Source organism: Lynx rufus, unplaced genomic scaffold, assembly GCF_022079265.1.
Source record: "Lynx rufus isolate CCGP_SWC_20201006 ecotype Redwood Valley unplaced genomic scaffold, mLynRuf1.p SCAF_8, whole genome shotgun sequence".
NCBI classification, from domain to species: Eukaryota; Metazoa; Chordata; class Mammalia; order Carnivora; family Felidae; genus Lynx; species Lynx rufus.
Genome location: NW_025814896.1, coordinates 118,238,773 through 118,254,527, shown reverse-complemented (window position 1 = coordinate 118,254,527; position 15,755 = coordinate 118,238,773). Strand labels below are relative to the sequence as shown.

Sequence of the window (15,755 nt, the reverse complement as noted above, 5' to 3'; positions counted from 1 at the left end):
TCATGATCTCGCAGTTCATGGGTTCGAACCCCACATCGGGCTCTGTGCTGACAGCTCAGAGCCTGGAGCCTGCTCCGAGGTCTGGGTCTCCCTATCTCTCTGCCCCTCCCCACCACCCCCCCCACACGCTCTGTCTCTCTCTCTCTCTCTCAAAAATAAATAAACATTAAAAAAAATTATATATATATATATATATATATTTATTTATTAGAATGAGACACAAAACAAAAAACCACCACAAAAACAAAAGACTGCCTACGCCTAACTGTTGTCTGTAGCAAGAGATTTTTCCGAACTGGGGTAATGAAGAACCCAAAGTCTTAACTACTGTAAAAGCACCTGCTGGGAGATGCACCAGGTTGTAAGTGGCACACACAGTAACGTGTGGCTTGCTGGGTGTGGGGGTCCGTCCTCAGTGTGGCTGCTCAAGCAGTTCACCCCTCTATACTGCAGGCTGCTCAGTTATCACCCGCATAGATGATTCCCAAGACCCCTTTCTGTACTGTTGTTTAACGAGTGTGTCCTCTATTTGACAAGACATGGAGATTTTAAAGTAAATATCTCACCTATCTGCAGCTCAGCTCTACCCTGTGAGCACACCTGTCAAAACATAGCCGAGAGGAAGGGAGTTGGCTAAAGAGGGGTCACAAAGTCTGTGTATTTTACTCACAAAGAGCCTTCCAGGCCTGGCTCTTATCCCTTGTAATAAGCTGGCATGCTAGTTCCCAAGTCCCTAGCAGCCTAACTGCCCATAGATGGTCTGTAGCATATAGATGTACAAACGAAATAGCCCGAGCTAGGAGGTAGGGGTGGAGGGAACCAAGAAATGCAGGTGACAGATACCAATTAGTGTAGGGGCTGGTGTGATGTCATGACCATATATACAGTCCACTCTAAGAGTTGATATTTATAATTTTCACTTTGAGTCATTTAAAAAGGGATATGAGAGAAGTAAATGTGAAGTCTACTTTAGAAAGATTCCTATCAAATCAGTAAAAAGGAAGAAAGTTTTGGAGCTTCCAAGAAAAAACCCTCAGCTTGAATGTGAATATGCTTGTCTTCCTTAGGTAACACGGCTCTAAGTACCTTTGCTTGAAAATTACCTTATTCCTTTAAGTTTGAATGTACTGTCCAAGCAACTCACTTGAGGTCTTGCCTCCACATGATCACCTCTGTTTACATAGTTACTCTCTTTGAAGTCATTAGATAGGAGAACAGGACCACTTAAAAACATCCTTTTAGATGTTTTAGATGGCAATCATACCTTCTTCTCAGATGAAACTCCTAATTAGAACTGCTATCAAGGAAGCATTTGTTTCCGTTCCCCTACTGTCTCCCCCACCAATTCTCACAGAAGAAATAATGACCTAGGAGCTGGGCCCAAAATGATAACCACTAAACAAAAACTTGGAAATTCACAGACCAAATATAATCTCTAAATATATGAAGACTGGTTATATTTCTGATCTTTTTTTTTTTCCTTTTTTTTCTTTTCCCCAAAGAGCAAAACCACTCATGAATAGTTTAGCAAGAAAATAAAAAAGCCTTTAACTTACAGGAAGCACCTATGAGAATAAAGAGTATCTCAGTATCCAAGCACAAAAGAAAACCGTCTGGCCAAGTTTTCTTCAGGCTTCCTCCCTCTTTCCTCCCTCTTTCGCTGTTCTCTGGTCCGTGGTCAACTTTTGCTGCAAAACCCCATTTGACCTTAGATTCTCCAGATTTTTTTTTTTTTGAAGGAAGGAGATTATGGAATTCAAAATGAAGAGTTCCTAAGGACTCCTGAATTTGCCTCAAATATAAATAGTGGCAGAACTAAGTTGGAAGCTTACCTGAAAGAATTTGGCTACTTTTAATCCATAGGTTGTATTTTCTCAGCTGAAAGTCCAGTTGGAAAAGGAATTCTATAGACTCAGGTTTGTTTGGTTTTTTTTAATTGCTTCTAAGGAAAAGGTGAGTAATCATAGGTCTCATTTATGGATGTCTTCTATGTGGCAAGTATTCCGTATATATTTATTATATCATGTAAACCACTCAAAAGTCTTGCAAGGTAGGTATTATCCCATTTTAAAGATTAGGAAACCTAGGCTCAGGGAGTTCAGTAAATTGCCTGAGGGCACCCACGGTGTAACTGGGAAAGTAGAAATCAAGCCCAGATCTGTCAAATTCCAAAGATCGTATACTTTCCTGTTCTTGATTCCTTTTAGGCTCCAACCTGTATTTATCAAGCACTTCCTATGTGCCAGCTACTGTGCTGCATGCTTTATTTCCAACCCAGAGGTTAGAGTTTTTCTTGTTTGGTAGATAAGGAGAGAGGCTCGGAGGGACCAGTTAATATGCCAAAATTGTACAGCTACTAAGTAGAGGCTGGTTCACCACATACAGAACACGTGCCTTCTTCACCTGAACCTTCAACTTCACCTAGATAAGCAATTTCCTGTCCTTCTCACCAGACAGAACTGAACCAACAGCAACCCAAGAATGCAGTGGCTTATGTTTGAACATTTCCAGGGAAAATACCCCATAGCACCAAATCTAGTGGGTCAGACATTCTCCTGTAATTTTAACATCCTAGCACAATATAAATCTGTAGTGGAAAATGCTGGGAAAGTGCAATACACAAATAAAAATAGGCAAGTGGAGGTTTCTTAGAGCAGAATGACATGGTGACCCGAGCTTCTGCCCCATCTTACAAGGAAGCACATAGTCACTCTTGAGGGGCATGGTTTCCAACATGGTCAGATATTTGACTTCAACTACTCCCATCCCAATCTTAAATCCAGTACCAAATCTTAGGCCCTACTGTATGGATTGTCCATATAGGAAGTCAGAGTTGTTTGAGAGAAAATGGAGGACTCCCATAAATGGCCAACAGCCTGTTACCATCAGCCTTTTCCTTCAGAGCCTCCTGTGACTATAAAGGATGCACAAGTAAGTTTTAAGAGAGGTTTTATAAAGAGGAATCAATCCCATACTGAGGAGTACATGACAGCTCTCTTCTAAGAAGAAATAAAATTTATTCTTGATTTGTGTATTATACTCTCCATTCTGGAGGATTTATACTATGCTGGGGGTACTTATTATTTTTTTTATTATTTATTTTTGAGAAAGAGACAGAGCGTGAGCAGGGGAGGGCAGAGAGAGAAGGAGACACAGAATTCCAAGCAGGCTCCGAACTGTTAGCACTGAGCCTGACGTGGGGCTTGAACTCACGAACTGTGAGTTCATGACCCGAGCCAAAGTCGGATGCCTAACAGACTGAGCCACCCAGGCCCTCCTGTGCTGGGGGTATTTAAATTATAGGAAAACTTCTGACCCACTGGAATGGGTGGTATGGGATATTTCCCCTAGGAATGTTCAAGGCTAACACTGCTCATAGAAAAGTATCCACACTTCTTTGCTTTGTGTTTACAACTCTCCACAGTTTGCCATCTTGATCCAGAGCCCCTCTGCACCGGCATGCTGTCCTCCAGGCCTGTCTTCCCTTTACCCTGACCACCCCTCATTCCCTCACTCTTCTCTGTTCTGACTGCTCAATACTGTTCCCTCTGCCTGGCATCCCCTCTGTTCCCCCTCCCAGTCAAAATCCCCCTGCTGCACCCACCTGTCACAATCCCACTTGTCCTTCAAGGCCCTGCCCATCTACTAAGCCTTCTGGAATAGAGCTTCTCTTTCCAACACATACCCCATGGTGGTTACTACCTCTTCTATAGCTCTCATCACCATCTCCCTTCCTGAGAACAGTGAGAGTCAAGGGCATGCTGCCACTGTCACAAGGAGGACCCAGCTTTGGTCACCGTGGCCTCCCAGAGCTGGCTCATAGTAAATGCTCGAGAAATTCCTGTCAAATTGGATACTTATTGCTGTTTTCTCTAGAGTATAAAGCTCATAATTAGATCCTTTAAGAAAACGAGATTAGGGGCGCGTGGGTGGCTCAGTCAGTTGAGCATCTGACTCTTGATTTGGGTTCAGGTCATGATCTCACAGTTCATGGGTTTGAGCCCTGGGTCGGGCTTTGTGCTCACAGTGCCTAGCCTGCTTGGGATTCTCCCTCTCTCTCTGCTCCTCCCCCATATTCTCTCTGGCTTTGGCTTTTTTATAAAATAAAATAAGATGAGGTTAGTTTCAGACTTTTTTTTTCTTCATAAAACTACATGAGTCATCCGCTGTGGCACAGTCACAGTACTTGCAGATTCGTACCTGGCAGCATGTTCCGATTTTTCAAGACTGGAACTTAAACTGACCAGTGTCAGTCCCTCTACTTTAACTATTTTAAATGTATCCTTTTTCTTCTAATCATCTACATTTGGTACTGTGTCCATGAGTTTTTAAAATTAAAACCTTACAGGGGTGCCTGGGTGGCTCAGTCAGTTAAACATCCAACTTCAGCTTAGTCATGCTCACGGTTTATGAGTTCAAGCCCCACGTCCGGCTCTGTGCCGACAGCTCAGAGCCTGGAGCCTGCTTCGGACTCTGTGTCTCCCTTTCTCTCTACCTCTACCCCACTTGTGCATGCACATGCACTCTCTCTCTCTCTCTCTCTCCCCCTTGCTCTCTCTCTCAAAAATAAACATAAAAAGGTTTTAAAAAATCTTTAAAATTAAAATTAATTTTCAGTTAATTTTAAAATTAAAATTAAAACGTCTTTGGGGCGCCTGGGTGGCGCAGTCGGTTAAGCGTCCGACTTCAGCCAGGTCACGATCTCGCGGCCCGTGAGTTCGAGCCCCGCGTCGGGCTCTGGGCTGACAGCTCAGAGCCTGGAGCCTGTTTCCGATTCTGTGTCTCCCTCTCTCTCTGCCCCTCCCCCGTTCATGCTCTGTCTCTCTCTGTCCCAAAAATAAATAAATAAACGTTGAAAAAAAAAAAAACGTCTTTAAAGACTTTGCCTAGTTTTTAAGTGCCAACACCTTTGCATTTGAATACATTTTAACTTCTTTAAGGATTCCTTTCATCATATTCTTCCCTAATGTAGCCAGGTTTCTTTTTTAATCCTCCCAGGCCAGGAATTTATTGTGACTAAGTTCTTTTAAAGATAAAGTTAAAACAGGGGCGCCTGGGTGGCTCAGTTGCGCTCGCATCAGGCTCCCTGCTGTCAGTCAGCAAAGAGCCTGCGTCAGATACTCTGCTGGCCTCCTCTGCCCCTCCCCTCTTCTCTCTCTCTCTCAAAATTAAATAAACATTTTTAAAAATTGAGAAAAAAAGTTAAAGCAGTATTAAATGCTACTTTTGATGTTCTCTGTTGCTTGATTTCTTTCTGCATCTCATAAAAACATGTTTCCTTTTTTATACATCTAGTGCAATCAACATTTCCTCACTTTCATGATCTATGCCAGTCAGTCACTGGTTATATATCAACAAACTACTGTGTCCAGCCCAGTGTTACACGTGTGGAGGATATAAAATAACAAGTACACTGAATTATTAGCAGTTCAGCTACAACTCGATTACGTGGCCACGGAGGATGGAGAAATCACTGAGGGACAGAGCAGGCAAGAAAAGCTTCCTGCAAGAAGGTGGGGACTTGGACTGTGTCACAGAAGCAAGAGATAGTTGAGGGATTGAACAAGGAGCCAGGCCTGAAGAAAGGTTTTTTTTTTTTCTTAATGTTTATTTTTGAGAGAGAGAAAGAGAGAGACAGAGCATGAGCAGGGGAGGGGCAGAGAGAGGGGGAGATACAGAATCCGAAGCAGGCTCCAAGCTCTGAGCTGTCGGCACAGAGCCCGACATGGGGCTCGAGCTCACGAACTGCAAGATCATGACCTGAGCTGAAGTCGGACGCTTAAACCCACTGAGCCACCCAGGCGCCCCAAGGAAATGCTTTTCTGAATTGAATGTAAATGCTATAGGGTATTCCATTGAAGAACATAGGACAATGTATTGATCTAATCTCGTGTTGCTGGACACTTCACATGTTTCCTATTTCTGTTACCACAAAGAATGCTGTAGCAAACTTTCTCCTATGTGTCTTCTCATGCACAGGTGATAATATTTTAGGAGTGGAATTGCTGAGTCTTGAAGTATGTACATCTTTACTTTTATTGTACAAGAGGTTATAGAAATTTATAGTCTCATCCGTGAATGAGAATTCCCACCACCTTGACAACACTTGAGCATTGTTGGGTTTTAAAATGTTTGTCTATCTAATGGGTATGAAATGGGATCTCCTTGAGGTTTTAATTTGCAGTTCTCTTACATGCCCCTTTCCTGTAGTTCAACAAGCATCTATTAAGAGTCTCTCCTATGTCACAAACTGTTCCGAATACTAGGAATACTGAGATAGCTAATCCCTGGCCCCTACCCTTAGCAGCTTACAGTCTGAGCGATTCTTTCCTGGGGAGACCTATCAGAATCATTTAAGGTGCATTTTCGAAAATGAGAGGTCTGAGGCAGGGCTCACATAGCCGCACTATGTGATTCCACTGTGATGCCAATGCTTACTTCCAGTTCTGAACCTCTGATCTCGTGGGAGGAGAAGCCTACTGTATTCAGTCTGGGCTCGTCTGTGTGGGCAGGGTGAGAGAGCCCAGCTCTTCGCCGGCCAGCACTATGGCATCCCTTTCATCCTGAGGTTCTTCTTACAATTTTATGTGAATGTCTCACTGGGTGTTGGAATGATTCATTTGTATCTATAAAGTACCTCAAAAGCAAACGCTAAACAAAATATAAGCAGAGACCAGATTTCCTGTAACTCCCAACTATCTGGGACAGCCGTAAACCTGGAAGGAAACAAACACAGAAAAGGAGGGGGAGATGCTCACTGAGCGGTGCTGGAGGAAGGCACCCCGGGACTCCACACCACATCACCTCCCTCCCGTTAGTGCAGCCCCTGCCCCGTGCCGCGTTCTGGTCTCAGGATGGATAGTCGGCTGGACCCGACTTTTCAGAGGCTGACACACAACACACATGGAATGAAGTAGACGAAGAAAGAGAAGAGGGAAGATAGAGAGAGGACATTGAGAGTGGGCCTTGATGAGAAGTGGCAAAGGGGGAAAAAGGAAACAAAGTAGAGAAAGTTTGCGATCAGGGGGCAGAGAGCATGTCATAGCGCGGTAGTCCTGGGGGCCTCCGTGTGCCGCTCTAAGAGCACATCACCTCTTACCAGTGGACAGTTGAGGAGGCGTGGCCCTTGTGTAGGAGGCATTGGGAAAGGGCAAACTAAATCTTCCTTAACCCTGGAGGCCGTCATGTGTAATGGGTTTTTGGTGTGTTTTCTGTCATCAAGAAAAGGCTAGCCTATTTTCAGTATACTATACACTGGGATGTGAAGGTATGTGCAAGGTTTAGAAGGTTTCATCAAAGTAATTAAAACTTAAGCACTGTGAACATTTCTGCTCTAGTTAGAAATTTCGCATATACGGGACAGTGTATAAAGCCAGATTGAAAACAAAGCAAAGAAGAAAGGAGGAAGGGGAAGGGAATTCATATTTATTTATTACCTGCTCTGTTTTTGTCCAGTCCTGTCAGCAGTGCTGAGCTAAAAATTATCCTCATTTTGCAGATGAGAACATCAGGATTTACAGAGCTAAAATATTTTGCCTATGGCCTCACCACTAATAAATGGTGGCGCTAGGAATTAAACCCATTTTTATCTGACTCCAAAGGCTGCACTTTTTTCCACCATACCATACTGTCCTCTACCGTATTAGAATGTTTAGAATTTACAGCAAAATTCAAGAATCTCCAGGCTTTATTTTGGTAAGATTAAAACCCCAAAAGTAATCTGTCTACCTGGTCAGATCTACAAAAGGCAATGAAAATTTGAAGGCAGTTCAACAAAATCTGGTAAGGCAGGGATGGTAAGCGGAGATACCATTCTATTTTTAACGCCTTAAATAGGGGGGTACTTCTGAATTGGAAAACTTTGCTTTTATATTTCTTGTAGGCAAGTCCTTTGGATGTGTGGTGTTTCACTTTCTAGTGGTTAGATTCCATGTGTCTCAAGGGTTTTGTGTGTAGTTAGTAAGATGGTATAAGTAAGGGGTGGTCCAGTAATAAATGGCAGGCTTCCCTAGGTGGTTGGTATGCTCACTGTGGGGGCAGCCTGGGAATGAGATGTGAGCAAAATGCTTTTAGGAAGAGTTGACCTCAAATGGAGTCATAGTTGGAGGGGGAGTTTTCAGCAAGTCGACATGGAGTTAAGACTCTCTGCTAATAAGGCTTCTAGGAACTGGAGAGTCTGCAGAGGACTGAAAATGGAAACACAACTGTAACCACCACGAAGCCAAGGCGTGAGTATCTTCCCTACTAACCCAAGGACACAGCAATATATCGTTTGGAAGGTTTGGAGAAATGAAGTAATGGCTGACTGGTGAATAAGGATGAAAATATCTGATGATGTGACTCCCAGAGAAGCAATTATGGTTAACCCCTCATTTGTTTGGCATTTTCAAGGATTGAACTGTCCCACATAACTGAATTTTCCTGACAACTAAAACTTTCCTATTTATGTGCCTTGAATGTTTTCAACCATGCTTGGTGGAAATACTTCTGAAATTGGTTATCCAATTATCCTGCCTTCTTGAACAGAAGCTGCAAGAAATAACATTTCTTTAGATGCCTCTGAGTGCAAGTCTGAGGAGACCTGATTAAAAGAAGTTTAAGTAGTTAGGACCTGTAACGGTCTCACATAGCAAGGACTCCAGAGCTGGACATTCCAGGGCTGATGAATTCAACAGCTCAGTGTTGCCAGGCTGACTTTCCCCTTATGGTCACAAGGTGGGGTGCACAGCTCCAAGCCTCGAGATCTCACATGATAAGATCTAGGCACGAATGCAACGGGGGCTTCTCCTTACACGTGTCTTTACTCAGAGAGGAAAATATTTCTCAGAAGACCCCTAGCCGACTTCCCCTTGGGCCTCATTGGCAGGACTGAGTCACATTTCTATGCCTTGGTCTCATGGAAGGCTGAGAGAGCAAATACCCAGCACTTTTGGGCTCTAGAGTGGGAGGAGGGCTCTGCCCATGGAGAATGGCTGTTGGTAGGAAACCAAGAGTGTCTGCCAGGTTACCAAGATGGGGAGTGAACGTCACTTACAGTATGGTAATAGCTTGAGGGATGGCTGGGCTTTTTGTTCTATGCTGAATGGCCCCAGGCTGGGATTATTTTTTATTTTCTAAGTCTGTTTATATTTATTATTCTCTCTCCTTCCTTTGTGCCAGACTGCTAGTTATCATTACTTGCTGTCAGTATACCTTGTCCTAATCTTGCCATAATTAGGGGTTTTTTTCTGGAAAGGTCATATAATCAAACTTGTTAGAACTATGCCTGAAATGTTCTGAATGAGTATCTGGCAGCTGTCCTATGGATCCCATACATGGTGTGGCGTCGCTTTGGCCGTTCAAGGTCATTCTTCCATCGTGGAGGTCTTTGGAGAAGTGACAGATTTCTAGAGTGGCTTAGGAATTCAGATGCAACTTTAGTGAAGTCATCTTATGTGAAAGGATGAGCACTTGGGGACACTTAACGCTTGTTTACTAGGGAAAGCGAAACTGCATCTGTCCCGTGTGAACCCCAGCATGGTTTGGAGAGAGGCAGCAAAAAATTTACTGATGCATATTCAGCTCCCTCTCCACGCCGCATGGCTGCCGGGCGCTTGGAGAACACCACTAGCTCTGGGACTGTATGCAGTGGAGCTCATCACGGCAGTGACTATCCACCATGAAGCAAGCCGGTACAGAGCCTCATGGTGCCTTCCTGCGCTCTGGCAGGGGGTGCCCTGTGAATGAATCCTGTGAAATGCCCAGGTTGTACACAATTGGAAGTGTTTGGCAGTGACTTGTTTCAACAAGTTCTTGAAGAAAGCAATGCTTTGGAAAGTGGTTATTGACATTATACTGAACAAGCGAGGGCCATCCTTTCCGTGGTTAGAGAGCTGACCAAAATTCAGTCTCTGTATACAGGAAGAAGGAAATAGGCAGCAGTTGTCCAACTAATACTGACGAGTAACTGAACCAAATGGAGGGGTTCTACCCTGGGAATCAAACTTGAGCCGGTAGGTGGGTTGGGTTCAAAGGAAGCCAATAGTTAAAATACTCAATTCCGATATAGCTAATATGAGCCCAAACTGCGTAGAGCCCTGGGAGTACCTTCAGAACAAGTTAGCTGTGCGAAGGCCTGCCGTCATTATTTTACTATGCGTCAGAAAATCACGAGTGAGGGGTGCCTGCCTGGCTCAGTCAGTAGAGCATGTGACTCTTGATCTCAGGGTTGTGAGTTCAAGCCCCACGTTGGGTGCGGAGATTACTTAAACGTGAAATCTTTTTAAAAAATCATGAGTTAGCCTATAGGCAAGTGTTAAGTGAGAAGAACATTTGGAGATAAGGAAAACAAACTTTGTTGTGTTTTTTTTTTAATTCTGACTAATTTGTACCATCCAAAGCATTCTTTCAAGAAAAATGCAAAGCATTTCTCATAAATATTTTAGTTATTAACTCCTTCTTATGCATAGAACATTTTCAAAGAATCCATCCTTTTATTGATTCCTGACCGATACAGGCAGGGTATGGTTTAGTTCAGTTGAGCAAGATAATTATATTTTTTGAATTTTATTTTCTCATGTGGATTATCGATTTTATGTCTCAAGTACTCTGACCATTCCTGCTTCACTGTTCATCTAGCTACTGTGTTCAGATTTTAATATTGGCTTCAACTATACTTTTTTAGAAAAAGCTCCATGGAGAAATAATCATGCAATCAGTGTTGTTTTTTCTGGGAATCGTGGTACATATCAGCATATAGCTGGCTGGAAATTTTTTTTTTTTTTTAATCAGAACAATTCACTTGCCTGGGTAAATAAATTTACATTCACATTTTGAATTGTTTCTGATCTTAATTGGGCATTTAGGGGGTCAAAGTGGATGGTTCAGAACTAGGTGGGAAAATCATTTTTCAGCATGTCAAAATACCAGCAACTCATTTTCTACAAAACAAAATAACAGGAACAAAAAATATAACGTTTTCCAAAGCCCAGTAAGCTGATAGCTTGACAATCATGAAGCCTGTGGTGTTCTCTGTATTACTTTGATACGAAATATGACTATACTTACTTTAAATTGGTAAATTATTGCCATTGAATTCTGTTATTCAAAATCACTGCATTTTTTAAGGGAGGCTCATGCATGTTAAATACTTTTCACCAGTGCTGTTGGTGATTGCTTTGGGGGTTAATGTGAATCTCGTTTTATACTTGGAAATGTATATGTAATATAAACAATTGAAGCCAAATTAAACTATGTGTAAATAGGCATGCTTTCTAAAATTAGAGGAGATGAAATGAGTAATCAGAAAAGATATAAACTTAATTTTAGAAAGCAATATTTATTCAAAATGACTGAAGATGTTACAAATCCTGCTTCATAATATAAAGGGACTCAAAGGGGCTTTCTGAATCAAATTATTTATAATTTAAGTTTGTTTTTCCTATTTTGTATTGTTTCCTATACGTTACTAAATCTCTGCTTTGGCACAAACAGGCATGTGCTGGCACCACACGGAGGCCCATGGAAAATGTGACTAACGAGTGGACATTCAAAGTCTTGCCACTTTTCTTGGGTTGTGGTGATTCATATGTAGAAACCCCCTGCAGCACTGAGTCAGAGTCAAATATATGCAGTGGTCTAAGACACTGAACAATTTTTTTTTTTTGTTTCTTGTTTTCTGGGTTTTTTAAAAAGTTTGCTGCAAACCTGACTTTTGGATGCTTAGAGGGCCTAGCCCAAGTCAAATGTCACCCTACGCCGGCATGATGACAGATGTGTAGCTATCTAGTATGTATTTTCTTTTCATATATTTGCCTCGTGTAGCCAGAAAGATGAATCTTGTACGTTCTTCACAGTAGAGACTTCAGAGAATGGTAACAGTGACACAATGAATGTGTTGTGAGCAGGTTGCACCAGTATCATTAAGAGCAGGAGGCAATGGGGCCCAGTAGAGAGAGCTCAGGATTTACACCATGGGACTAGATTCGAGCCCCACCTCCACCTAGCTGGGGCGTGAGCAAGTTAATAAACCTCTTGGAGTCTCAAGTTTGTCTGTCTGCTAAATGCACATGGTAAAAATAATGTCTCCTACATGGAATTATAACTATCAAATGAGATAAAGTATATAAAAGTACTCTGTAAAGCTAGGAAATTCTATACACATTTTTTCTCATTATCGTATTTTCGTAAGTTGATGTCCCTGTCTGTTCTTTGCCCTAGAAGTGGTAACGTTCATACAAATACACATTATATGCCTTGAGGAATGTGCTGCTGAAACAGTCTGTGTTTATAATGTTGCTTTGCCTCAAACTAAAAAGGAGTCATTTTATTTTTAAAAATTGAGTTAAAGGACCCCAAAATGAACAGACAAAGCACATAATACTTGTTAGCAGCAAACACTGGAATCAGGCTACCCTCAGTAGACATATGCAGTGTTCAGATTAGTCCCTGTTGCGTTCCATTAAGGAGCCCCCACTGGTTTAGGAACTATATGTGGTAACACATCTGGAGATGCTTCAAACTGCTGAGTAGCAGAATTCACTGCTTGATTGGAAGTAAAGTGATAACTTTATTTTTTCTGGTAGTCCAGTGGCCGTATCCTATAAAATGTAAAGATTATCACCTGCCCCTCTTGCTCCCCATTCCAAATCCATTTTTTAAGGACAGCCTCCATCCCACCCCCTCCATCAAATTCTAGATGAGGAAGATACTGCCTGACCTTTGAAGAGTTTGTGATTTAATAGAGACTTTAAAAAAATAATCAACTAACTTCCCTACTAAATACTAGACAAGGTAAATGCCATAGGAGGAATTCACATGGCTGGGAGTGCCCAGCTTCTGTGACCATTTCATAGCAGCAGCCACACATCATGCCTCATATTGGTTAAATTTATTTTTATGTGTGATTTTCACTTATGTGCCTAGATTGTAAACTCCTTGAAGTCAGGGAAGGCACTTTGGTATTTCTTGGCCCCTCCCTCCATATGTTTTACCTAAATCTCAAACCGTTTGTAGTTCAGATAGAGTCCTGTACCCAACATTCAAGTTTAACCCATACGTTGAAACCATAACTTTTTTTCCTTTCTTTTGTCTTTGCAGTCGACCTGCCCCTGTTTTTCCCTCGAGACCAGCCGACTCTCACATTCCAGTCTGTCTATCACTTTACCAACAGTGGACAGCTTTATTCCCAGGCCCAAAAAAATTATCCATACAGCCCCAGATGGGATGGAAATGAGATGGCCAAAAGAGCAAAGTAAGTGAATCCGTTGCTATTTCCTATAAATAGGAGCATTTTGTTTATCTAGTCCAGGGGTTGGCAAACTATTGCTTACAGGCTAAATTCCGTCCTATGCCTGTTTTTGTAAATAAAGTTTTATTGAAACATTGCCATGCCCATTTCTTTACTTATTTTGCGTGGCTGTTCACATGGCTGCTAACGTGGCAGAGTGAGAAATTACAACAGATCACATAGGACCTGCAGAGCAAAAAGTATTTGCTATTTGTCCCTTTACAGAAAAAGTTTGCCAACCCCTTATCTAGCCTCATCAGGTAGATTGTTTTTCTTTTTTTAATGGGTTACAGGATGTTTCTGAAATCTGTTTAGATTGGAGAAAAAGTACTAGATAGAAGTTAGAATAGCGGATAAATGAGGTCGATGATGAAAATGTTAGCAACTACTTTCATATATTTTTTTTTTAATGGAAAATTTCACCTGATGGTAAACAAATAGGATTTTTGCAGTGATTACATGAATCCAGTACTGAGTTTTTCACGTGGAACTGTAATGTCTGAAGGAACAAAGTGATTATATACCTCATTGTGTCTCTACAGCCATTGCCCAAAATAGGGCCTGTGTGTTCCTCGACTCAATAAATGGCTACACAAATAGCTTAGAACTATTAGAATCCACAGGGATGGAAGTAAGTTGGAAATTCGATAGAGGTTGAAGTTAGCTAGAGTTTGGAGTTTAGGGATTTAAGTACTGCACATGAACCTATCTGTGGAAAGCATTCACGAGTCATATGGAGTATGTAAATGTGAAAGTATGTTGAGTGTTCCTTGTGGATAAGACTTCAGTGTCTGGAACCCCAGTCTTGTTGAACCATGGCCTCCTAGACTGAAGCAACAGTGGCTTAAAATCATAGTTTCCAAGAATCAATCATGGTTAGAGTGGCAGGTGGCTATTACTTTATCACTCACTCTGAACCACCATATGATCATACCTGTGAGCCCAGCTGAAGGATGATGAAATTCACAGAATCACACAAATGAAGAATACTTATTAAGCATCCTTTTCCTTCACTCCTTCTCTGTTTATTGAGCATCCCCCATGGCAGTGAGCTCCATGCTGGGGATACAGCGATAAACAAATTGAAAGTTGTCCACGTCTTCATGGAATTTGTAGCCCAGCAAGAGAGATCAAAGTCTTTATCATACCAAACTTCTGACAGTTTTAAGTACTGACAAAACCTGGCCTTCCAGACCTAGAATGTTCCCAATTAGTAGGACTTGTCGCTCTTGCTTCCCCTCCCTGACACCCTCCCCAGGGTGCCTACTGGCATCCCCTGTACTTTCTGTAGTACAAAGCCTCCACCTAATCAGGATTGGGGCTCTGTTAAATAATGACAGGGCTGCTTTCTGTAGAAACACACACCTTCCCAGACTCATGTGGAATCCAGAATTGTTGTTATCTGAAACTTGAGTGTGCCCTTTCTCCCTGTATTTTCCCTTTTTATCCATGATGTCCAAGTCTGAAATTGTGTTTAAGGAAAACAACAGGCATAATCAAATGTACCTAAGAACAATCATTGAGACTTTGGTATCTTGAAATAGACTTGAAGAAAGGGATTAAAAAGTAAGCTTTATGTTTGAGGTATTGCAGTTGTTTAATTGTCTGGGCTTTCCCTGTGTATATACAAGATCTGCCCTTAGAAGATGGGCTGTTATTTGTGGTACGTGCTATGGACTCTGAACCAGACATGTCCTTGTGGTTTCCATGGCAAAGCTGTGTGTGTGTGTGTGTGTGTGTGTGTGTGTGTGTGTGTGTGTGTGTGTTTCTGAACTAGACCTTTTAGCATGTATGAATTGAGTCTTTAAGGAGTTGCAGACCACAAGCCTATGATTTCAGTATAGGAATATCGTAAGTGAAGCCTGTTTATCTTAACAGATTGGTTCAGAGATGCAAGAGACATTTGCTTTATGTTAACACCAGTCTAAAGAAAACATCTGAAGTAACGTTAAAAAAATCTGCTTTCTACTGTAGGGAAGATGGATTCATTTTAAATGTAATAAAAGAGAAAGCCAGCCACTCATCCTAGGAAGAAGAAATAGTTTAAAAGCTCGCTCCTTAAATTGAAGTGAGTAACTTTCCTGGGTTGTGTCAGAAAGGCAGGTAATGGATAAACACAATCAGAGAACTGTCCATGCAGGATAGGCTTAAGATTGCTGGAGAAGGTTGGAGAGAAAGGACAGAAAGAGAGAAAGGTCAACTGTAGCATTCCTTCCACGCCCTGTTTCTTTGTCCTCTGAAAATATTGTATGTGCTCAGTGCGTAAAAGGCTATAATTCACTTGGAGAGCTCTGCCCATGACATAAACACTCTCACGGTTTATGAACAGCAGTAGAGCTCTCTGAGTGGAGTCAGCTGTTTATTCCCTCCTGTAGAGCAAAGTTCTAAACATGTGAACTCAGAAAGGACGCTTTCTGGCACTGATCCGAGCTTTTCCTATGACATGTGCTTCTTGCGCATGGCTGTCCGGCAAATTCTGTCCTCACAA

The 15,755-nt window shown here is 42.0% G+C and overlaps 1 protein-coding gene across 2 annotated transcripts in view; it reads left to right on the top strand.

Moving 5' to 3' along the window:
• Window positions 1-15,755, top strand: part of BABAM2 (BRISC and BRCA1 A complex member 2) — a 400,562-nt gene that overhangs the window by 353,293 nt on the left and 31,514 nt on the right. For both annotated transcript variants that reach the window (XM_047069871.1, XM_047069870.1), the window contains exon 11: window positions 13,078-13,231. In XM_047069871.1, the coding sequence (XP_046925827.1) occupies window positions 13,078-13,231 (154 nt within the window). The remainder of the gene's footprint in view (window positions 1-13,077; window positions 13,232-15,755) is intronic.